The sequence below is a fragment of the Carassius gibelio genome, chromosome B23 (assembly GCF_023724105.1).
Source record: "Carassius gibelio isolate Cgi1373 ecotype wild population from Czech Republic chromosome B23, carGib1.2-hapl.c, whole genome shotgun sequence".
Classification (NCBI taxonomy): Eukaryota; Metazoa; Chordata; class Actinopteri; order Cypriniformes; family Cyprinidae; genus Carassius; species Carassius gibelio.
Genome location: NC_068418.1, coordinates 7,604,272 through 7,630,002, shown reverse-complemented (window position 1 = coordinate 7,630,002; position 25,731 = coordinate 7,604,272). Strand labels below are relative to the sequence as shown.

The 25,731-nt window shown below is 36.3% G+C and overlaps 1 protein-coding gene across 2 annotated transcripts; it reads right to left on the bottom strand.

Annotated features, from left to right (window-relative positions):
* Nucleotides 1–39: 39 nt before the first annotated feature.
* On the bottom strand, nt 40–24,103 carry LOC128011442 (RNA-binding protein 10-like). 2 transcript variants are annotated; one of them, XM_052593808.1, is made up of 23 exons: nt 23,965–24,103; nt 23,341–23,414; nt 19,824–20,352; nt 17,537–17,725; nt 16,909–16,978; nt 14,333–14,406; nt 11,534–11,620; nt 10,866–10,926; nt 10,630–10,788; nt 9,403–9,563; nt 9,224–9,321; nt 8,979–9,066; nt 8,013–8,205; nt 7,861–7,931; nt 7,647–7,734; nt 6,445–6,536; nt 5,129–5,305; nt 4,846–5,004; nt 4,420–4,482; nt 3,025–3,201; nt 2,391–2,456; nt 2,160–2,248; nt 40–2,054 (listed from the first exon to the last, which is right to left on the bottom strand). In XM_052593808.1, exons 2-23 carry the CDS (start codon nt 23,355–23,357, stop codon nt 1,979–1,981), a joined length of 2,784 nt encoding a protein of 927 aa, XP_052449768.1. In that variant the 5' UTR covers nt 23,358–23,414; nt 23,965–24,103; the 3' UTR covers nt 40–1,978. The 2 variants fall into 2 exon arrangements, with proteins under 2 accessions (XP_052449768.1, XP_052449769.1); XM_052593809.1 differs by having other exon boundaries at nt 40–2,051.
* Nucleotides 24,104–25,731: the final 1,628 nt, after the last annotated feature.

Below are 25,731 nucleotides of genomic sequence, written 5' to 3'. Positions count from 1 at the left end.
TTTTCTTATTTTGATTTTGAGAAATAAAACCCAGAGACGTTCTTGACAGGTTTGGTGAGATTTTATTACTTCATTTAGACATAAATGTAAAAAATCCTCTGAAAATCAAAATGTCACATTCTCAATATTCATAAAGTGTGTTCTATGTCCATTTAAAACAATAAAGGGAGTCGCTAATCATTTTCATTAGGAACCATTTTTTAAACAAAGATTTTTTCTGATGACATCAAGCTAAATTAGAATCTGAAAATCGTTTACGTGATTTTTATCTATGCATTAAACAACAACAACCAAAAATTATAAAAACAAAAATAAATCAAACATAATGGCACTTAGTGCTCATAAGGACATACTCTCACAAATTCACTCTGTCCACCTTAAATACACATGCAATGTTTTACACCATAGTCTTTTACATCTTATATACCGTAAAACTTCAAATAATAGCCGAGTCCCAAATAGACGCCTGTCTCTTTTAAACGCCTGGTGTGACGAGAGGTTTGGGTAAATAAAGGCCGGTCTCAAATAGAGGCCTGGTCTGTTTCAAGCGTGGGAAAAGCTGGATACGGAGCGGCTGAAAAATTCCTTTAAGGTATGCTTGCGCGCGCGTGTGTGTGCGCGCGAGGGAGAAAGAGGAGATAATATATTTCATTGACTTAAGGATGTTATCCTTAGGTATGTGGCCTGACAGTAGCTTCTGATGGAAGTGAGGATCACCATTGTTTCAAAGAGGGAGAGCCGTGCGCAACTGTGCGAGAGCTGTTAGTGCAAGCAAGGCAGAGTTAGCGGAGGCTGGAGAGGGAGAAGTGGAGGAGAGAGCGATGTGGAGGAGGAATTCGCCAATGAACTTGTAATTGAGGATCGCGGGGATGATGATAGTGATGAATAGAGTAATTTTCTATCACATGATTGCAGTTGTTTTACAGGGTAGCCATCATTCTTTCTTGTTGATATGTTTCGGGCAACAAGTTCATATGCTCAATGGATTTTAGCGGTAACTTCTATTGTTCTGCCCATTGCTGTCACATCGTTTCGTTTTTTATATATTTTTTTTATGCTGCCAATAGCCAAAGACATTTCTTACATTAAATGATTTGTTAAACACATTAAAATGAATTATAAATAAAACGTAGTATAATGTGGTAACCTCCTGCTGTCATGCTTGAACATCTCAACACTAAATTAAAGGCCTGTCTCTTATAGACGCCGGTCTCAAATACAAGCCGGTGCAGTTCGGCGGTTTGGGTAAATAGAAGCCCGGGCTATTATTTGAAGTTTTACGGTAGTCTAAATCATAAAATATGACACAAATACACTGCAAATCAGGTTAATACAAATTCATATAAGTAAACACTAATCATCTGCTGTGTCTTTTCATCAAGATAATCACTAAAGTCTAGTCTACTGTGCAAGTTAACACAGACGGCTGCGGTCTGTCAGTTCTGCATAGACTGTCATGTCATACAAGACATGCAAATGCATAGCAAAGCTTCTCCTCAGGGCCCATTCAAATCACACTTAAAAGGGACAAAAAAAGATGTATTAAGATGAAGAAACTACATGAAATTGTTTCCGAATGGTCCCAGTTTTCCACCCTGACATCATTTTCACAGCTTCCCAGAAAGGCAAAATGTTTCACAAATTCATGCCATCAATAAATATTCACAAATGGCTTCCTGGGAAGCCAGCAATTGGCTAAAATTCACAAATGTCACATAGTTGGACTGTATTTACATTAGCAGTGTGCAATCATTAGGAGCTTTTTTGTATTTCTCAGGGTCCTGAGTTTTTTTTTATTTTTTTTTAATTATTAACCTGAATCCCATCAAATAATATATATTTGATATTCATCATTGCCATCTTTGTGACAAATCCTGCCGATGGTCTCTTAGCTGCACTGTGCACGTGTTCTGCAGCATATGATTAAAAACTGCACAAGGCATTTCGTTTAGCACTGAAGGAAACCCAAAGACCAGTGTTATTCCACTGGCAGGTTTCGAGCGAAAAAACCTTTTTCCATCCTTCCAGGAAACATCTGAGATCCCACGCCACTGCTGAGCACGAACAAGAGCAAAAATAAGACATTATCCACACCCTCAAATATCAGTCTGTGACAGCTGTGTGTTTGACAGACAGTAAACTGCACTTGTTTAACTCACACAGGGCTGAATTTCCTCTTTTTTGCATCTGGTGCTTGTGGGATGGCCCCCTTCTCTCTTCTTTCTGCTGCCCGGTCCCTGTATTTCAGCTAAAGTGAAGAGCACCACCCAGAGGTCAATACTTCAAGAGTGTCAAAGCAATGAATTACAGAGACAGAAATAGCAGTTAAAGTGGAAGTAGTTTTTTTTTCATGGTAGTTCGATATCAGAAGAAGTGAGCGCAGTATGTACCTCAGTTTCTGATCGCTCTTGTGTGTCTGACTGAGTCTGTCTGGCTCTCCTCTGCTCCAGGTTTTGCTGAACATTGATGAACAAATATCAACAATACAAACATACTGTTTTATTCTATCTTTTTGACATTCAGAGTACTATGTTTAGTTATTGCAGCCCCAATTATGATTTATACCTCCAGAAATAGAACCAAAATGAGACAAACATTTAAAATCAGACATTTGAACAATTTAGCGCAGATGTTATTTTGCATTTGGGCTAAGGAATCCCTCTGCTGTGTGCAAAGCTAATGAAGTTGGTCTACATATTGTCAATGTTATTTTTAAATACTATTATCATCAATATAAATTACCTAAATTTTCATATATTGCACTTTTCATGTTAGTTATGTTTTTGTAACATTGTAACGTGCTTTTAAAATTTGTATTCCTCCGTTTTAAATAAATAAATAAATAATATATATATAATTTTTTTTTTTCAGGCTTAATTTAACAACTTAAAATTAAAAGAATTGTACCATTAAAATTCTAATTTTCTTAGTTTTACAGCTTTACAGAAGGTGTATAAGAGCAGTCAGAAGTGACATGGCTGATGTTGGCAGATCTCAAGGCATCGTGTGCCGTGCAGGACTCACCCGGTGTAGCTCAGAGAGCTGCTGATGTCTGATCAGAGCCTCTTTACTGGGGAACTGTCTCCTGCACAGCAGACAGGCCAGCTTGGACCAGTCTGTCAGTCTCTCCTCTCTCTCTCCGGCCTCCTCCTCGCTGTCTGTCTCTCCACTGTATCCTGCCACCAGACCCTGAGGAGGACTCTGCCGAGAGATGAGACCCAAAGACAGAAACATTTATTTTTAGTACACTGCAGTGCCAATAACAGAAAAGGACAGAGTACAACATAGAAGATGCAAGTGGTGAGTCGCATGGTGAAATGCACAAAATGGAAACAAGACAAACACAAACACATGAAAAAAAAAAAAAAAAAAAGTAATACAAGTAAAACAAAGCCATGTCTCAGCTTTGTTTGTGTTAAACACTTTGGTCTTTGTTTTGTTGATTCTTTTTTAGTTTGCTATTATTGCTGCTGTTCATATTTACTGCTTTGTATATTATGTTAAATACGTAATATAAAAACACAAGGCCATTAATGTAACAAAACTTACGAAGTTAATTCAACAAATAAAACCAGAATGTAAATTAAGATAAAACAAAATCCATAATTAAATTAAATGAAAACCAAAAATCATAACAATAGGTAATCAAACCAAACCAAAAAATATATAAAAATATATAATATTTATAAAAATATTTTTTATATTCAAATATCTAAAAAAAACAAAGCCAATGATATTAAAGCTAAATTTGAGTCTGAAAACCTTTTTTTTTTTTTTAATTTATTTTAGATTGAGATTTTTCATTGATTTTTATCCATGCATTAAGCAACAACAACAACAAAACAAAGCAATACTTTAACAAAACAAAAATACTTAAATAAAAAATATAACGTAACTAAAGATGAGAAATATTCCAAAGTACAGGGCTAGGGGCGTGCGCATGTATCTATATTCAGAAAGGCACAGAAAACTACAACGATTGCTAACGGTTGCCTGTTACATTACAGTAAATACGATTTCGATTAACACATGAAGAGAGTAAGAGTAAGCAGAGATGACCGAGGACGATGGCGATTGATTTGCAGATCCTGAGCACCACTGATAGTGGATTGCAGGAGAAATCACAATACCAGCTCAACATCCTGATATCTATCAGCCATCAACGATGGCATCGGATGACCCAACACGAATGAAAATCAAACATCATAACATAAGGTAACAATAAAAAACTAAAATCACACTTCTCTCTCTTCTGGATGTTTGCTCTGTAGGTTAAAAACTGAAAATAATGAACAACACGAAACAAAAACAATAATGAAGCATATCAAAACAACAAAAATATGAAACAAAATCAAACACCGTATTATAATGAAAATAAAGCAAAACCAAAGAAAAGTGAAAAACCAAAGCAGAACGAACTTCTCTTTCTTCGGGATGTTTGGTCTGTTCCATCAGCACCTGAGGTCTCTCCAGAAGGGCCCCCTGTGGACGGGGAAAACACCATCAGTTATTACTGGTCCAGCGGGTCACAAACCTCACATATTAGTTATTGAGACACGCATCAGATTGTTCTTAGGATTAGCAATGAAATTACAAAAACAAATCAAATATATTCAATGTAACAAAAATACTTTGATTCCGCAGGAACAATTCTTAGCCTAAGACAATTCAAACATTATTAAAGAGACAAGTGAACAGCCAGTAGATGTACCAGCATAGATAAATGCAACAGAACAATGTGACAAATAAAATGAGGTCAGCAGTATTCGGATCAACCACTATCAGTTATACAAATGAAAAAGGAGGCATTTTAAGAGCCTTTGCATTAATCAGACGTGTAAAAACCTTCATCTCCAGGACAGCGTAGCCTGCATCAGCGCTGGCAGATTCCCGTCGGTCATCAGCTCGCCCCTGGGCCATCAGTCGAGAGGTAGTGCTCAGTGCTCGCCCATTCTCCTTCTGCCTGTTCAGAGTTTTGGCCCAGCGCTCCATGTCTTTGGCGATCTGAAGAGAAGTAGAAACACAACAGAGATGCTCAGTTTACATCACATCCCTTCAAAACCTCACAATAAAGCTGAACGAGCAGAGATGATTGACACGCAGTGAGGGTTTCTGTCTGAGGGTGTACCTGCTGTGCCGTCTTACTCTTGGGCTTGTCCTTCTTGTCCCTGCTGCTGTTGGGAGCACCTGTAGGGTCAGAGGTCGCTCCTGTGAGGTCATCGGACGTCTGTGACGGGGCAGGAACATACGTGTGTCTTTCCCCATCCCAGTACATGTACTGCTGCGTATGGGGATTATAGTAGTACTAGAAGAACACCACACAAACAAACAGCAACACTTTCAGTATCAATGTGCTTGTATAAGAAGCTGATTCCTCAAAACTAGAAGTGTCCTGCTCCTGCTCCCTATGAAATACATCTGATTTCCCCCCAAACTGATTATTTTTTTTTTTAATTTGAATTTTTCAAGATTCTGTTTTTTTTCTTTCTAGGTTCTATTTTAATGATTACATTTAATTTAATTCATCAAAAAGCATGTATAATTAATTAAAATCATGAGACTTGCAATATTAAACTGCAATACGTTTACCAAAAAATACATTTTTAAGGCCCTATGAAAGTTTTTTTTTTTTTTTTTGGTTTTATTTTTACCAAAATTATTTTTTCCATAAATTATCTGGATTCCATTTCAACAGTTTCATTAAATACTAATAATCAAACGCATCTCTAATTAATAGATTTTTGTGGAAGATACTAAATTTTGCCCCCCGAAATACTATGTTGTGTATTTACATTATTTTGCAAACAATTGTAGTTAATATTCCTTTAAAAATAATGTTTTAATAATAATTGTATTAGTAGTAGTACTCAGGGCTCTGAACCGGTTCAAGGAAGCAAATACAATTTTGACAGGAACAGAACAAGAACCAGAAAATAAATCAAATTTTATAGTTTCAAACAGAACCAAAAATTTGAAATGGCCATTAACCGGTTAATAACATTATTTTACCATTCCATGTAATATTTGAAATGTGCTGTCAACCAATCACGAACTCTGCTAGAACGGCCTGCAAATGTAACGCTGATGCCAATGAATTTAATTCCTGCTCGGCTGTGAAGAGTTGCCAAGTCTGTGTATTATACGTGACTTTGGGCTTCTTTTTTTGTAAAGTTGTTCGCCGTATTCTCCGATTGACACTCCGTCTGCTCACGGTTAATAATATGTGCTGCCCCCTCTTCCCCCTTACTGGAGAATCTTTTTATAATTTTTTATTTCAGTGTGTTGAGGCATTCCAAGTTATGCAATAAATTCAGTTTTTATGACCGGACTTTGGGATTCCATCCACATTTTCTACATTGCGAAAATTATAGTGCCCTATAGGGTGTCTCTTTCTGAGTTCTGAGTTCAGGCTAACGTGTAAGGCTGCACAGAGGGCTTTATTACCTGTGAATTTGGGTCATAGTAGAGGCCTGTAAGAGGGTCGTAGTAATAGCCAGAGCTCTCATCGTACTGGTACGTGGATACGTCAGGATCAGCTGCAGGAAAGAGGAAATACAGCTGATGCACCTCATTCATATGAAACTGAATATGCAACCGAATTCATCAGGTTAGATTAATAACAACTCTAAATCCAATGGATCGGTTGCTTTTCTGCATTAACCAGTCATGAAATGTCATCTGATCTTCATCGCAAATACAGACTAACACATTGTGCTTGATGATCTCAGTGAACTAGGATTAGTTTGAATATTATCAATTCTGATTCTGCTTATCGCTTCTGATTTTTTTACGATTGCCAGTTTGATACCAATGTGATAAAAAAAAAATATATCTCAAACATATTTATTCAGTCTCTTTTTGCAAAACATTTAGTTGCAGCTGAATACCATGAGAAAACAAATCAGCTGGCTTCAAATTACTTTCAAAATGTGATTTACTCTGTGAATGCTACCGTACACATCAGAGTTTATATCCAAACTACAAACTTTAATCCCAGTACTTCTGTGATTATTTGAATGTTTGTAACACAGAAATGTTAATATTGTGTGGTTGGAAAGACTGAAGCCGTTTCATTCATATACATGACAGCTGTTCTCTTTAGGTCAGCGGCAGCGCAAACACAGATTAATGTTCACTGCTGCAATCGTACATTGCAAGAACGAACCACAACGCTGTATCAAACATCAAATAAAGATGAATCACTGTCATTTAGGAATAGAACGTTGTTTGAATCATGTTTGTGATCTTTAAAGCTGTAGTCAGTAAAAAATTTTTGGTTCAAAATGATCCGAAAACAACATTTGAGCAAGTGCATGACCAGCCTTTCTGACCTTAAGTATCCGATTCTGGAACTGGAATCTATTTTCGATTCCCAACCCTATTTGCAACACAAATCAAATAATGATTATTTGTTTCTTTGCACACAAAATTATTCTTGTAGTTTCATAAAGTTACGGTTGATCCATTGATGTCACATGGACTATTTTAACGATGTCCTTACTGCCTTTCTGGGCCTTGAACGTGTCAGTTGTGTTGCTGTCTATGGAGGGGCAGAAAGCTCTGGGATTTCATCAGGAATATCTTGATTTGTGTTCTGAAGATGAACGACGGTCATACAGGTTTGAGCAGGTGGGTGGTGTACTTACGGTACTGCTGGCACTCCAGAGCGGTCCCAGGTGTGGCAGGCTGGTTTGGGGTAGCAGGCTGAGGTTTCCCAATGATTTCCACCGGGGCCTTTAAAACACACACACACACACAGTATAAAGAATGACAATTAATGCTTCAGAAAAGCAAAAGCTTGAAACTTAATTGTAACGAAGTAAATCAACTTCTGAATGGAGAGGAATAACAGAAAACTACCTGATGGGCTTGTGTGGAGGTTGTAGTCTGGGATGCTGCAAGCTTCAATATGGCGGTAGGACCTCTTTCTCCTGTGAACAGATAGAGATTCACACTTACTGCAAAACAAGACTCGTGTGCTTACAGCAGATGTACATGAGCTGTGGTTATACCTATACAGGCTGTTCCTCCATCAGTAACACCTAATGTTGTGTGGCTGGTCAGTAGCGCAGGCACTGGCCCTTTAAAGGCTTGCGCCTCTGCACTGAAGACCTGCACTGGCTCCTGCCCAAACACAGCTGCTGCCGCCCCCTGCTGGTGCACACTGACATCACCGCTCTGAGCGGCTGCCGAGAGCTGGCTCGTCTGGAACAACAACCAGTGGTCACCATCTCAACACTGATTTATTTTATTTACTAATAAACGAAAGACTTTTTGACGAATATGTAATTTTCCATTATGAAAACACTGAAAATAGTGATGCACCAAAATTCACAGGGGAAATTTTCTATTTTTTTGGTTTCACATCAAAATCATTGACAAAAATTGTGACTTTTAAAACAATAGTTTACCCAAAAATTAAATGTATGTCATGTCGTTCATTTTTGGGTGGACTATCTCTTTAATTTGTGCTTCTGCAATGGCACATTTTGAATGTGTCTGTCTACTTTATGCACACAACATGGTTAAACTACTATTTTATTTTCACTTTCAGATTTTGGCAAATTGTAACTTACATTTTAGTATCAGTGTTTTCTTTAAAAAAAAAATCAGTGCATCACTACTTGAAATGCCTAGTGCAGTATTATGGAAATATTCAACAAACACAATCAGTTTATCTAAACTTTCTTGATTCTGATTGGTTAAGATGAAATCGAAACAAGTTTGAATATAACAGTTACATATCACATAATTTTTCCCCATTTCTGTTTCGTGCATTTTTAACTGGTAACAGTCACAGCCCAAAAACATCTTCAGCTAGACAAATGTACCTGTGGTAAGTATGCCATAAGCAGAATAAACTAACATTGATTTAGTCTGCTGCCACTGTGTGCACTTTCATTTTAAACCATTCAACTAAAGTTCATTTTTAGTATATATGTAGTTAATCAAGCCTAGTTTGCCTGTGTTGTGTGTACCTGAGTGACGGCCCACTGAGCTGCAGCTATAGCTGTACTCGCTACTGACCCCACACTCACCCGATTCCCATCCGTCAGAAAAACATCACTGAGAGACAGAGAGTGAACTCATTAAACTCTACCCCATACATTATTACAGTAATGAGGTGTACTTTCCTATGCTTTCTCACTGCATTTTCCTATTACACAGCTATGACGTCAGCGTAACGCTGCAGGATCAGTATCAGAGCAGCATGAACTCGTACCGTTTGGAGCCCTTGGCAAACTCCACAGAAATGAGCTTTCCATCGATAGAGAGAGGAGGCTGCAGGGACTGGAGGATCTGAAGCAGCTGAGAAGCCTCCTAAAACACACAATATAATACCTGCTCCTGATAGTTTAACACTAATATGGTTTGTAGCCAGAAGTACTGTCGTTGTCTTACCACAATAGTAGTGAGCTGCAGAAAAGCAAACCCTCGGTTGAGCTGCGTCTGTTTGTCTTTGATGAGCCGTACATTTGAAGGTGAGAGAGTAGCAAACGGGGCCAGAGCAGACAAAATAGCCTCCAGTGTTGTATGCGGTCCCAGATTCCTCAAAATCAAAGCTGAAGAGGATAGATGTGAATACAGTGTCTTACACAGATGAAAGTGTTAAAGGCATAGTTCACCCGAAAATTTGCTGTTCATTTACTCACCCCCAAACAATTCTTATTTTTTCTTCAGAATTTCATCTGGTGATTCATAAAATGCAAGTCAATGGCTACCGTCACTTTAAGAGTCAAACGCAAAATGAATACCTATGGCTCCTGATGATATTTTGAGGTCTTATGAAGCAAAATGATCTGTGCAGTCTCGGGCAATGTGGAAATCAGACTCTTTTCCATGAACTGGTTCTCTTGGACCGTTTATTTTAATCAACTAGTTCAAATCATTGATTCATTTATGTAATCACACAATGACGTCACGAATGCCCAAAGCACCCAATAATCATTTAAAAAGCAGGTGTTCTACTCGTCTAAAGCATATAAAGTGAATAAACATGTCTACATTAGCTCACCTTTTTACATAAACCATGAAAAACCATCAAAACTTTCATCTGTACAGTTGACACATCCGGCTCATTGGTCTTCGGTCTGAGTCAAACGATCAAACGGTTTCCTGACTGTTGGAGTAACTGGAGCGCTGAATGAGTCAGCAAAAATCAGCATCACAGGAACCGATACGCCAGTACTTCAGCTCTTTTAGAGTCAAAGTGACTGTCAGGCACGTCAGAAAAAGAGGTTTGATTGAGTAACTTGTAGATCTGTGCTGCTCAAGATGAACTGTTTCAGATGGTTCAGTCTGATTTAGTGATCTGGTTCAACTAGCTAGGCTCTGGATTACAAGAATAATGTTGTAAATAACATTAAATTTCTTGCACAGACTGATTGTTTCATTCGATAAGACCTCAATATATGATTAGGAGCCATGGGTAATAATTTTGTGTGACGTGATATGCTTTTTTGCCTCTCTAAGTGATGGTAGCCATTGACTTTTATGAAAAAAAAAGCTTATTTACTGTTTTACTGTAGAAAAAAGTAATATACATATTGGATGGCCTGAGGATGAGTAAATTAGCAGCGAATTTACATTTTTGGGTGAACCATCCCTATAAATGTGTGTATAACTTACTGTCATTGGCCACCTCTGCAGCCGAGGACGAGGAACTTAAGTTGATTAGTGGAGCTGCTGTCTGGTATATGGCTGGAAGGGGCAGTAAACCCTGAGCGGAGTCCTTTAACTGCCCCAGAGGTAAACTATTTGGCACCAGAGGCAATTTCAACTCAGCCTCTGAAAACAAAGGGCAATATGCACAAGGATTTACATTTATATCCATGTTTTTACCATGCATTAATTTGAATTCACACCTGATTTTGGAACTCTGCATTTGAAACACTTTTCTCTTCGTTTGAAGTTCTGCACTCCACACTGTGAATCGAAACAGATGTTTGGGAAAACACAAGAACGTTTTGTTTAATTAAAGGACAAAACAAACTAAATATCTGCCATAATTTATTTTCCCCTTATGTCATTCCAAATCCATAACAAAAAGTTTATAAATACATTGTAAATCCATTCCATGTGAATCGAGCAGTTTAATCCAAGTATTTTGAATCCCTTTGTTTCTGACATAAATGTTAACAAATATACAAAAAACGCACTATTACTTGTATGTTTTTCCACTTGATCCATTATTGTGACATAATTTATTTAATTGTAATATTTAAATATATAAATATAGTAAACATCTGTGCTCTATGTATATGTATTGATCGTTTAGATCTAAATAAAAGCCTAAATCTAATGGCGATCAATAATATAATGCTATCTGAAAGTGTCTCTTCAGAAGTCTTGGATTGAACCGCTAAATCATATGGATTAATTGTATTAAAAGTCTTTATGAACTTTTTGAAAGCCAAGGGACAAATATCTCTCATGCTTCAATAAAAATATCTCCATATGGGTTTGGAAAAACATGATGGTAAATGGTAAAGGCATACTTATTCAACACCTAATTAAACTGAAATAAAGTGACCTTATTGCAGAGCCAGTCTTCATTAGCACGAGGCTTTGGGTCACTGTAGTGCATAGAGACTCGCTGTCCCAATATAGAGAGCACTCTCTGAAAGTGAGACACAGGAAGAGAGGGGGCAAAAAAAGAGGGTAAATTTCATTTTCAGGGTGGAGTTGGCACACTTGAGACCTCATCTCACACAAGAGGGGAGGAGAAGACTGGATAAAAGAGAGAGAGGAAGACAGAGATCACCATCAGCTTGAGAGGATTCAGAAAGACGTGTGTGAGAGAGTGTGTGCAGACACCCTCTCCGGCCAGAACCTCAACCTCCCCCATTCAGGGGAACAAAAACAGGTCCCGCTCACTCTTGCCCACCCTGAAACCCACATTAAGCCACAAATAAAACATCAAGACAGAAGTTTCACAAAAGCAAACTCATACATCGATGAAAAAACATGTAAAATAAAGAACCGGGACAAAAATAAGTCTTCCCTAAATAAACTTTCTTCCTTCAAGCTGTACTTCATACTAGCATTAGAGAGATAAACAACCCAAAAATGTAAATAAATAACTGTCTTTAATCACCCTCAGGTCTTCTAAGATGTAAATCCAAAAAGATACAGTTCAGAAGAATGATTTGTTTGTGAAAAAAATCACTCCGGACCATCTGGATTACTGATAATAGTGTAGTAAATAATTCAGTTTCTTGCACAGACTGATTGATTCACTTCATAAGACCTCAATATATTAGCAGGAGACACATGGGTATTCATTTTGTGTTGCCTGTAAATGTTTTCTTGACTCTTTAAATGACATTACCCGTTGACTTAATCACAAAGGGACCATGGTTTCAGCTAAACATCTTATTTCCTTTTCTAATGAAGAAAAAAGTCACTTGCATCTTGGATGGCCTGAGGGTGAATACATTAACAGCATATTGTCATTCTGGAGGAAGTATCCTTTTAATAAAACATCCTTAACATAACTGAAGACTTGTAGAAAACCAACAACTGACCAATTACCTGATTTTGAGCACTTCATAGGCCTGGTATAAAGACAAACTACATTACCCTGTACTTGTGTAGATAAAACATTATGCCTAGATATTGTTCCGTGTTCAACTATTTGCTGTGTAGCACCCCATTATTCTCAACCAATACAAAAACAATATTTTCTCAGCATTTTTAGAAACAGTATCTGGGCTAGTAAAGTCTGTCATTTCAAATCCCATTCAGACTACAGACCAACCACAGTCCATTCACAAACCATCTTCATCATGTTACACGCAAACAAGGCAAGCACTGGCTAAAACAGTCCATTCAAAATCTGGCTGCTATACCAGAAATACCAGAAATCAGTGTGCACAACATGAAACAAATTGAGGTTTAGGTTTAAGTATTCGTCCCCTACTTTACTTAAAAGAATAGTTCATCCAAAAATGAAAATTCAGTTATCATTTCCTCTCTCCATTAGCAGCAAGAACATTAGACATCCATCTTAATTTCTAATGGTTTTTATATGTGAAGTAACTAGTACTTGTTACTTCTGTGAAGACTTCTGGTCAAAAGTCTAGTTTTCTTCAGCCTTCTCCAGAGTTTTCTGTGCAATCGTATGGGGAACAAAAAATTATTTAGATCAGATTATATTCCAGATGTCTATTATTGTGGCATCATTAGCACAAATTGTATCTGTCAAACAAACTCTTCCTGCCCAATTGGCCAGTTCTTAGTCAAGATAAGCTGCAAAAACTATGTGCAGCACATTTTGCTGAGGACAACTTCCTCAATCTCAATCAGTTTAATGCCGGATTCGCACAAATATTATTCCTGAAAGATGGAGTTCCCTCTTTGTCTGGAGAAGGCGTTGTTTATGGACCACAACCTGTAAGTGTATTTTATTATTTAAGTTGGTGCGTTTAACAGTTTCTGTAACTTAACATAACTGAGGCATCTATAATTGTAATCTCGATTATAAATTTGATTAATTGTTCAGCCCTACATTAAACCTAATTGTAAAATATTCACTTTTGATTTGCTTTTGCTTTACTCATCACTTTAAAGGATCTCCTCTAATAAAAATCTTTAAAAACATCCAATATTATAAAAAAATTATATATATTTATATATATTTATTTATATCTATATTTATATTTTTATCATACATTTTTACTTTTATGATGGTAAAATGAATGTATATTAATTTAAATACATTTTAATTGTTATCATATCCTCCCCATATGTTTTTGTTCTAATGTTTATCTGTTACTTTTTGATATTTTTAATAAAAAAGAAAACCGTTACAAACATATGTCTGCCATTGTATCACATTATTAATAACTTATTCCTAGCTATCATGTAAACTAATATTCAGTATACAGGTCAGCTAATCTATTGACTCACTGGTAATAATTTCATCATTTAATAGAAGAGAAATTCTCGTGCTGTCTTGGAACTCATTTTAGAACACGTTTCAAAGCCATTAGGATTCAACTAGAGACACAAAATATAGGACAGGTCTCACACTAGGATCTTACGGCTGCCAAGAGACACTGCGGCAGATGACTGAAAAAGGGAGATAATAGCACACACACACTGAGCTTTCAGGGGAACGCTGCTGAATTTATACTGAACTTGGGCATTTCCAGAAAATACCAAACTAGTAGCGGTGTCCAATACTTCTGTTAGACAGACAACAGACAGACCTCATTCTTAAGAGATGGCGAAATCTGTGAAATCATAAGGAATCCAGGCGTAAAGGGTATATTATATCCATACACGTGTGGACTTGTAGTGTGTATGCGTGTGTGCAGTGTGAAGTGACCTGGTTGGTCTCCATCCAGCGGCTGGCCTCCTGCAAGTGATTAAACTCGACGAAGGCGAATCCTCTGCTCTGACCTGGAGACACAGCCATCGCCGGGCCACAATGACAGAACAACAACAACGCAGTGAGGGGTTAGTGTTTTCATATCGAGAGAGAGGGAGAAATAAAAGAGACAGAGAGATGGTAGAAAGAGATATAGCTGTAGTCTAACCAATCATCACACTGCTGCCTTTAAACTTCTATAACTGATGGACGTTTTTGTCCTTCTACTATTTACACCAGCCAATTTAACATTAATTGCACAAGACAATTATTAGAAAATGTGGGTAAGATAAAACTATTAGATGTCTGAATCTAACATCTGAGAACCATACAAACTAGGGCTGTCAAAATGGCTGAAAAACTAAATTCAAATTTGTGTTTAAATATAATAAAAATTCGAAAATTCTCCTGATGCCACAAAAGGGTGCATCGAGCATAATCTGTGAAAAAAGTGCATAATGTTTAAAATAATGCCTTGTGCGAGACGAGAGAGCAGCAGTGATATAAGACCCTTTAGAAAATGCGCGAAATGTGCGTTCTGTGTAAACGGCTTGGTTTGAGCTTTGACGTTAACAAGATCTTCTCCACATTGATGTTTTCTTTTCCTGCAATATTTGTAATCAATACTGCATAATTTTTTTGTAATCATGCAGAATCAAGTGGCTTCAACTGCAAAAGGCTAACAAAAATATTAAAATGCAATGACACTTACATTGTCATTGCATTTCGTGCGGCACTGGTAAGGTTGTTTTCTTAACGCACACCTAAAATTAATTTGAATGTATTTTTGAATTTAATTTTAAATTTGACGAATATTAAAAATTATATATATATATATATATATATATATATATATATATATATATATATATATATATATATATATATATATTTTTTTTTTTTTTTTTTTTTTTTTAGAAATCCCTAATATACATTACCGTTCAAAAGTTTGGTCGCGTGAAAGAAGTCTTTCATTAATTAAAATATTACAATTTAAAATAATTTAAACATTTAAAAATATTAAAATTCAAAGCTGTATTTTCAGCATCATTCCTTTTCAGCATCATTTTCAGCATCATTTCAGTCTTCAGTGTCACACGATCCTTCAGAAATCATTCTAATATGTTGATTTGCTGCTCAAGAAACATTTATTATAATCAATGTTGTGGAAATCATGGTACATTTTGCCAGGATTTTTTGATGAATAGAAAGTGCAAAAGAACAGCATATATCTCTATCTATCTATCTATCTATCTATCTATAAAATCATCTGACATTATACTGATACTTAAGCAACTTTTTGGATTGTTGTTTTTAAAACATTTCGACACTGCCTTATCCACAAAATTTGCATACATGTCTAACTTACAATACTTGTAATCTCACTTTGTTTATAGGTTTAAACATGTCTGATATCACAACAGTCTGTACACTACAGGTTACCACTATTACTATTCAGTAATGGTATTACTTATGGCTCTACTGTTATATATACACTATACAGGTCTTTTCTTATTGAACACTATAATGACTTTAAATGATCTTTTGGGGGTAATTTAGTAGCCCAAATTGAAGTGTGATTAATTGGCGACATAAAATTTAGTTTCAGATTTTTAATTGATTGACGGCCCTAATAAATTTTGTATTACAGTCATCAGACGTAATGATTTCCATGATTTAGCTTTTCCTTTATAGATTAGGAACAATAGTTAAGAGTTTCCTAAAACACTGATTTAATTGGCATTCTTTGGATTCTTCAAATGTTAATCCATTAGACCACAGACCAAAGATGAATCCTCAAAGCATCTCTTACTATTAAAACTATTTAACCTACACTGACTCAGCTTTGTAGCTGTGCAATTAAATGATCTGAAAGAAACTAAAAACCTTTAAAGTGGTTTTTACATTATTTTGTCCAACCTTTTAACTGAGGACACAAAATATCAAATCCCATCAAAAAAGCTAGAAATCGCTCACATAATGGTCAGCCAAACTTGTCTTCTCAACACAGCTATTGCAAAATACTTACACAATGTAAAGATCTTCCCCAGACATCAGGACAAGAGCAATCAAAGTGAGATGAGGGATAAGGCTGGCAGGACAGGTGAAACAAGCTAGTAGTTGTGTTTGTGTGCCAGTGTACATGTTTCTGTTATTCCCATGCTTGTGGATGTATCAGGAGTGTTTATGTGAATGTTGTCCGGTTAAGAATAGTCTCACAAAGGTTATGGTAAGAAAACAGTAACACATAATAGAGAACAGGAAATAATCAGTGATGACTTAAACATAAATATGTGCAGGGATTTAAAGAAACAATCACCAGCAGGTTTCAAAGCACCAATACTGAACAGCATCTTCACTCAACTCAACTACACCAGGAGGAAAGTGAGAAAGAAGAGAGAGGCTGTACTGAAAAAACACACTGAGCTAGGCAGACGCAAGAGTGAGTTCAGGCTTGTTATGAAAGGCAGAGGAAGAGAGATTTGGAGGTGAGTCTGGGGTACAAAGAAGCCCCCTTAGTACTGCTTTCTTACCTGAAGACTTGTTCCTCATGAGGCGAACCTCTCTGGGCTGGATCCCTTGCTCCTGCAGTCGAGCCCGAATCTAAACATCAAACACCAGCACTTAACTAGACCAAACCTCACAGCAGGAACTCAAATATAATGTTTGGGCAAAATGAGTATGCTAATGTGAAAATGTCTTGATGTATTTGTTTCTAACATGATGAAGCTGTTTGGACTCTCTTTCTGACGGCACCCATTCACTGCAGAAGATCCATAGCAAAAGCAAATTTAGTAATGTTACATTTTTACAAAACTGTTCCAATGAAGAAACAAACTAATCAACATCAACATTGCCTGAGGCGGACTACATTTTTAGCAATTGAACATTTTAATTTTTTACAGAACTCTTTCTTTAAAATCTGTAATTTGCAGCATGATATGTATTGCACCAGAAGTCAACCTATTCCACAGTTTTTAAAAACTATTGATAATGTACAATGTAAGTCTATGGTGCAAACGAACACCAACTGTCACACAGATTTCTATTGCAAAGTAAATGCAGTTCTACTTTTGTTTTGTTTTCTGTTGTAACGGTATGACACAGATGCTTACTGATATGGTTACTGTATTCATATCAAGAAATAAAAGTGAGACAAACCTCGTTAACAGTTGCATTTGGTGGGAGCATTCTCAGCATGACAATGTTGCTGGGTTTTTGGACCTGTTCTGTATCAGACCTGTAGTCCTGGTCACAGGGTTCTGGCTCCTCCTGGCTTATTTCCAGAGCATGATGAAAGCTTCCATCTCCCATTTTGTTCCTAGCTAGTTGGGATTGGCCAGGAAACCCCTAAATCAGGAAGACAGTCATCCTATGGATATATATTACTTCTCAAGTTATAATGAATGGTTAGATATGATAAAATGTTTATACAGTAAATAGAAGTCAAGTAAAATAAATTAAAGGTCTTAGTTCACCACCCCCCCGCCCCCCCAAAAAAAAGAATTAGCCTACAAATTACTCAACCCCAAGGCATCGTAGATATGACTTTCTTCTTTCAGACGAATCCAATCGTAGTTATATAAAAAAATTGTCTTTGATCTTCCAAGCTGTTTAAATGGGAGTCAGCGGGTTCTACAGTTAATCAGTACAAAAGGAGTGAAAAAAGGCATCAATCCATAATAAAACATAAAAGACGTAGGACATCGACGTTGCGCATGCACTGCTCAGAAATGACAAACGCGGTAGTGCAGGGGAGAGATCAAAACAGAACAAGGGTCACTAATTAGAAGTACAAATCGAGGATCTGTAAAGAAGAATGTTGGAGGATTCCAATTAGGTGTGTGACGAGACACTTAACCCATGAGACGAGACGAGACGAGACACTAGACAGGGTTCATGAGAATGAGACATGGCAAGATTTTTTAACTTTTTAAAATAAATCCTCAGTAATAAAATATATAGAGAAAAATAGTATTTTATTCAACTGAAAAACACAAGATTCAAAAAATTTAGGTGCATTTTGAAATCAAATTTTACTTTATGAATTTAAAGTGTTTTAATACATTTTAAGCAGGTATAAACCACATAAAACAGTGCAAATGGTTATGCCACAAACTCAACTGACAGGCAAGTAATTGCACAAAATTATAAATAGTTTAAATTAAAATAAATAATAAACAGAAATTCTGAGTTCTGCATTTAATTTTTTTCTGGTTATCAAATAGGGGATACAACATTCATTTAATCATTTATCTTTTAATTATCGAAAATTTACTTAATTTTTTTGGCAAACAAAGGGGATTTACTATTAAAATTAAAACATGGAAGAAATGTTGTGTGATTATTCCTTAAAAATAATGTTTGTTTCATTTTAGTAGTAATAGTAGTAGTAATACAGCAGGCTATGTACATTCTACTGAAAATAGTAAAAGGCACATTGTCGTCAATTTAAATTGTAAAGGTATTCATGGTTCTGTGTATTTAATATGATGCTAGTTTTACTCAAATCAAACGGTCAAATGCTCATGAAGAGCAGTTCTAGAGATTTTGCTCATGTGTTAGCGTACTCATTTAGTGAGATGGTAGATGCTGAAATCACCGAGAGCGTCATGCGTGCTTCAGTGTTTGTGTGTAGTAAATGAAACCAGCGTCTGCATCCTTCATTATCAGACTTAAACAGTTTAAATCGACTTTTTCGGCTTTATATTTACAGATACTAGTCCATATCATAATTTGATTATGTGTAATGACCTACTTTTGATTAATAAATTCAAAATGACAAATTCCGTGACATTCCGCATTAAACTGTGAATTCTGTTTTTATGACTGGATAAAGACTTCACTGCATAATTTTCCCGCCTATAACGCGGCCACTTGCCTAATGTGAACATAATGTCTTACATACCTTATTATGTTACATATACACAACAACTCTAATTTTGATATAAGCCAAGAGGAACAGGTTTTCCTAAAGTAAGGAAACTTTGCTATTGAAGGAAACTTTGTTCCTGTAAACAAAGTATGTCATCAGCCTGGAGCTGTTTCTGTGTACAACTGTTGGCACAAGCTAAATTAAAGTGATTATTTCATTATAGTTTTCTTGCAAAAACTCATCGATTCGCTACAGGAGCCCTTTGTTCACCCCCCCAAAGCCGTGTGAGACACTTTTTATTATGGACGGATGTGCTTCATTTCATTTATTTTCTTTTGGACTGATGCACTATAACACCCGCTGACTGCCATTAAAGTCGTTTTATTTTAATACAACTCCAATTAAATGAATCTGAAAGAAGGAAGTCAATACACCAAGTGTGGCTTGTGGGTGAGTAAATAATGGCATAATTTTCATTTTTGGGTGAACTATCCCTTTAAGGTTTCATGATTGTAAGCTCCTGATTTATGATTCATAAAAAACAAAAACAGTTCTGGAGATAAATGTACTAACTTGTTTGTGTGCAGAATGTCTGATATGTTTGTCTTCCTCAGTTCTCACTTCCGCACTGTATTTGCCTTGAGAGTTGTGCCTCCCTCTAACTCTGCCCCAGGTGCTGTCCTCATTTTCTTCACCCTCATCTGGGGTTTGTTCATCCTGATAGACCTTCTGTCCTGATATAAATATCTGCATATCTCTCCTGTGTGCATCAGTCTCTGGGTCAAACTCATAATCCTTATCATCTTGCTGGAGTCTCGAGTGGATATTCTCATTTGGAGGACTTTGGAGGAGACCTTTTCCAAGTTGGCTGTTTTTGGATCCATGGTTTTCCTTTTGTCTGAATATTGGTCGATTATTTGAGAAATTACCCGAGGCGAAATCTCTCAAACCTTCAAAACTACTATCAGGCTCGTGCTGTCTTACATTTGTTAAGTTGCTATTCAGTCTATTTTCTTGCCCATAGCCACGATAGTCCATGTCCCTGTAGTCGTGATCATCGGACTCTTTCCCATAGCGACCCATGCGGTCACCACGACCACCCCTATGACACCATAGAAGAGAAAGATTTAGGCAATCTGTAGCTTAAAATATTGTTCACTCAATTCACTGAAAATTTAATCATCGTCAGACTATCCAAGATGTAAGATGACTATGTTTCTTCAATGGTACAGATTTGGAGAAATTACATCACATCAGCATTACATCACTTGCCCACTTGCTGATATGAGAGGATAAGACAGGATGGACTTTCTCACTGGATGGAGTGTTATTATAGATTTTTTGGACAGAAGCCAAAGGTATAACATTTAAAATGTCTTGATTTAGTCTATTAAGTACAAACAGACAGGTATTTACTTCACAAGAAATTTACTGATAGACTGGAGTGATGTGGATTATTGGGATGTTTTTATCGGCTGTTTAGACTCTTATTCTGATGGCATCCATCCACTGCAGAGGGTCCTCTGGTGAACAAGTGATTAGGGCTGTGCAAAAAATCGAATGCGATTTTCATGCACCTCTCATCAGTAAAGACGCTCCTGTAATTAGAAGTATATCCCCAGCACGTGCGTTCAGATCAGGGTTGCCAGGTTTTCACAACAAATCCTGCCCAATTGCTTCTTAAAACTGGTCAAAAACTAGCCCAATCGCGCTTCCGGGAGGTTTCTCGATAAAAATTGCTTCCCGGGATTAAAATATACGTTTTTTAGCAGGCTTGCCTTGGTAAAATTCGCATTTTAGGGGCTAAATATCACTTTGTTGGTATTGGGGTTGCTTCAAACCGCGGACATGAAAAACAACCGCAGACTTGGCAACACTGATTCAGGTGGAGCGGCAGTTACTACACAGAGCCGTAGTCTACCGACAACTAACACAAAATCATTTTCAAAATCGACAAAGAATCGCCACTGATTTTAAGATCGATTTTGTGTAGATTGTCAGTGAATTACGGCTCGGTGTAGTAAATGCCAACCGGTGTTGCCAGGTCTGTGGTTGTTTTTGATGTCCACAGGTCAAAGCGACCCCAATACAAATAACGTAATATTTAGCCCCTAAAATGTGAATTTTACCAATGCTACCATGCTAAAAAAAAAGTATATTTTAACCCCGGGAAGCAAATTTTTTATCAGGGAACCTTCTGGAAGCGCGATTGGGCTAGTTTTTGACTTGTTTTGAGAAGCAACTGAGCAGGATTTGTTGTGAAAACCTGGCAACCCTGATCTGAACGCACGTGCTGGGGATATACTTCTAATTACAGGAGCGTCTTTACTGATGAGATGTGCATGAAAATCACATTCGATTTTTTGCACAGCCCTACAAGTGATGTAATGATAAATTACTCTATATCTGATCCCATGAAGAAACAAACTCTCAACATCTTGAATTATCTGAGGGTGAGTACAATCATCAATCTTGCTCCAGTCAAGAACCATGCATATGCAAAATGTACTGTCAAATGTGGTAGACAAAATGTGTTTAAACTAAGCAGTCACAGCAGCATCCTGCAGTGCAAAGTGGCATTCTATATTGGTTATACTTGGTTATTATAGATGCAACTTTATGGCATCTTATTAACTAAAAGATAACATGGAATACTTGTGCTTCCTTATATTTGTAAATCCATTTATTACAGAAGGACTGTTTAGGTAAACTTCAAAAAGTTGATGTTGACAGGGTACAAAAATGTGATCAGCTGCAGGAACTTAAAGGGGTCATGACACGAGAAATCTAATTTGTTTTGATCTTTTGGCATATAAGAGGTCTTTACACCATTTAACCATCCTGCAATTTTCATAGCTTAAAATGTCCCCCTTATTTAAACATTTAATTTTATCCAGCTCCAAAATTTTTTTTTTTTTGACAATCGATGCTGATATCTTGGAAAGCAGGGGGCCTATAGCCGATAAAAAGCTGATATATTTTTATTTTAATTAATATTTAAGAAATTTGAAATCATGACAATGGATAAAAAAAGTAAAATAAACATACTTATTTGGGAAAGTAGATGACAAAGTATTTTTCACAAATAAATAAATATTTAATAAAAATATAATAAGAAGGAATTAAACACTGTAACCAACAGTAGCATAATTTGAAATCACGAGTCTAAAGTTTTAAGCATTCCATTCACACGCAGAGAACACGCGAAAGAACACGTGATCATGTTGGATACACACTTCACAAGATCTCACAGCTGGATTGAGTTTGAAAGATTTGTTAACTTCAATGTTCATTAGTCATTCAATGATTTGTTTAAATGATATAAATGCGTATTTGCTTAATGCTGACAGCAAACGAGAAAGTATTATAATGTTTGCCTTTCTATTACTAATAATATAAAAGCAAGTGTTATAATACCTTTTGTATACATTAATTCCTTTGTTTACCTGTTCTCTCTGATTATTAGAACATGATTTCTGCATGAGTCCTGTCAGATTGCATCTACCGTGGGGATAAAGATGACAACTCCCATGATTCAGTACATTAAACTTCTTTGTTTGTTTTGAATATGTCCTCTAGCAGTGAAAATTTACATATTGTGCCTTTAATGGCTGACACCTGATTACTCTAAAAGCATCAAAAAGTTTTTTTTTTTGTTTTTTTTGTTTTTTTTTAAGCATGAGTTTTTGAAAGATGAAGCATACTAGCCGAGAACACTGCATCACAATAAATTATTTTATAATGCTTTGTTTTTTTCCCCATGTTGTCAAAACACTCACGGGCCAATGCAGGGGGACATTGATACTATTTTCTATGCAATTAAGTTAGCCAATCATAACAGTGTCTGTTTTTTTTTTTTTTTAATCCATGTCATGACCCCTTTAAATACTTTTCTGCATGAAGTTACACACCTAGAATCTTTAATACATTTAAAAGAGTTAATGTTGATTATTAGTAATTTACCCATTCAGGTTTAACAGCATGAAGTTATGTAACAAGGTCAAAACATTTATGAACAAATCCATCCAGTGGTTAAATGCAAATTCATTTTAAAGACGTAACACTGCAGGCTGATGGACTCTTGACCTACCTCCTCTCATAATCCATGCTTCAGTGCAAATCGACAGAAACGGCCACTTTTTTCTCTGACTGCTTCATTTACAACTGTTGATGAAATATTTATTGATCAACCTTCATATTAACAATAAGAAAAATGCATAAGAACATTTTTTTTTACTTGATTTCAACTGACATTTAAAGCAAGGACAGGATGGAAAGTAGCATAAACTGTATTCAATGCAATGGATTGGTCCAAGCCAAAAACTAATTTGTATATAATTACTTAAACGACGTAGTTTGGAGGGGGAAAAAATGCGCTGTCAGATATGCAATCCAGTAGTTTCTGCATAGTTCTTCAGTCCTGTAGATGCTAAACTGAGCCTGACATTAATCTGCAGAAAAATATGTATCCTACCATACACAACAACCGTCAATGAAAGATCTATCCCTGTGTGCACCAAATAAATAGCATTTGCAAAAGACACGTTCAATAAAGCTGTGCGCATGACAGTTTACAATCAGTTCAGAGGACACAGTCTCCAACCAAGCGCGCGCAACCGCCCACAACACCCCGCGACAAACATCCAGATAAGCGAAACTTAAAAAATATATACACATTTTAACCGCATAATAATGACAGCATGAAGTCACTTACCTCTGTAACAGCAGCAGCGTCACTGGCGTTGAATCTGACACGGTGTATCTGTATGACACCCCAACGCACAGCAGAGCTCAGGAAGATGGCCTCAGTCCGGGAGGCGGGGACACAACTCTGCAGCTGATTGGCTGAAAACACACTGGCATGCAAACCATTAGAAATGTGTAAGGCAATCTTTACTAGTAGTAAACATTTTCAACACGGCAGACATCTGATGCACATTTTCATTTTGTTGAATTGCATACAATAAAATGCAAAAAGAATAAAAAAAAAAAAAAAAAAAAAAAAAAAAAAAAAACTGCTTCTCACTCATTTCTTCAAAACTGTCCACAGTGGTTTGATAATATTCAAGTCAAGTGATTTGTTGAGATGTTGAAGATCATCTGTCCAGGTTTTTCTTTTTTCACATTTTAGCACTGGTGTATCTGATTAAATTTTTAGCATGTGCAGCTCCTTCATTGAGCTTGGCTTTAAGCTCTCTCTGGTCAGTTTTTGTGGAAACAGTCTTCGAGGTGAATATTGAGGTTTGCTGCCTGTCTCTTTTCTTTTCTTTTTTCTGTGTAAGTTTGCACACACTTCTTTAGTGTTTATTCAGATTTGAGTTTTGCCCACTATTCTTCTTCACAGATCAAGTATTTTGATGCTTTTTTTGTACGTCATAATCGTAAAGATGGGCTCTTAAAACACACACACACACACACACACACACATCGGTCTGTTAAGGTTACATAATCTCCTGCTAAACCGGATCCCATGATTTGCTTTATGGAAATCTGAAAAAGTCTGAAAACTGCTGAACACAACTGGTTTACAAACTTCACAATGAAAAGATAAAAGATAAACACAACACCAGTTTTTCCCAACCCCTGTTAGTAGACAAGTGCACAATTCTGTCTTCAGTGCACATTAAATCACACTATCTTCACTTCAGAGTGGTAAGATATCCCTTCATACATCATCTGGAAATAATTTGTTAAACTTTTTTTTATGAGATCTTGTGAGATTTTCAGTTTAAGATAATATATGAATTACAGTAGTTATTACAAACTGGTATAAGTGCACATTTTATTGGTCCAGACTGCAGAAATGTTTGTGACTGATTTATGTCACATAATTAGAAGAACCACAAATAAATTGTGCTAAATAGGGACTACTGAATATAAATGTATACGCTTATAACACCAAAATCATTTGTGATACTGGACCACAAAACCATTCTTAAGTTGCACTTATTTGTAGCCATAGCCAAAATAACATGGGTCAGAATTATCGATTTTTCTTTTATGCCAAAACCCATTATGATATTAAGTCAAGAAACATGTTTCCTAAAGAACTATACCTACTGTAACTATATACAAATAGTTTTATTTTTATTAGTAATATGGATAGCTAAGAACTTCATTTGGACAACTTCAAAGGCGATTTTCTCAATATTTTGATTTTTTTGCACCCTCAGATTTCAGACTTTCAAATAGTTGTATCTCAGCCAAATATTGTCTGATCCTAACAAACCATAAATCATCATGAAGCTTATTTATTCATATAGCTTTCAGGTGATGTATAAAACTCAATTTCAAAAAATTGACTGGTCTTGTGGTCCAGGTTCTCATTTGCCTATTTTCATATACTCTTGAGTATTATGCAATATTTTAGTATGCATTTCCCAAAATGTGCAGTATACAATACACATGGAACAGAATGAACAGTGAACATCGCATATTTAGTATTTCTTTTGAATAAGTGATTACCTAAACTGTATTGTCA

Coding starts and splice junctions, on each gene's coding strand:
- LOC128011442 (XM_052593808.1), bottom strand. Junction 7,735..7,860: donor CCTCCACACAAGCCCATCAG/GTAGTTTTCTGT, acceptor TGTGTTTTAAAG/GCCCCGGTGGAAATCATTGG. Junction 5,306..6,444: donor ACTATGACCCAAATTCACAG/GTAATAAAGCCC, acceptor GTGTTCTTCTAG/TACTACTATAATCCCCATAC.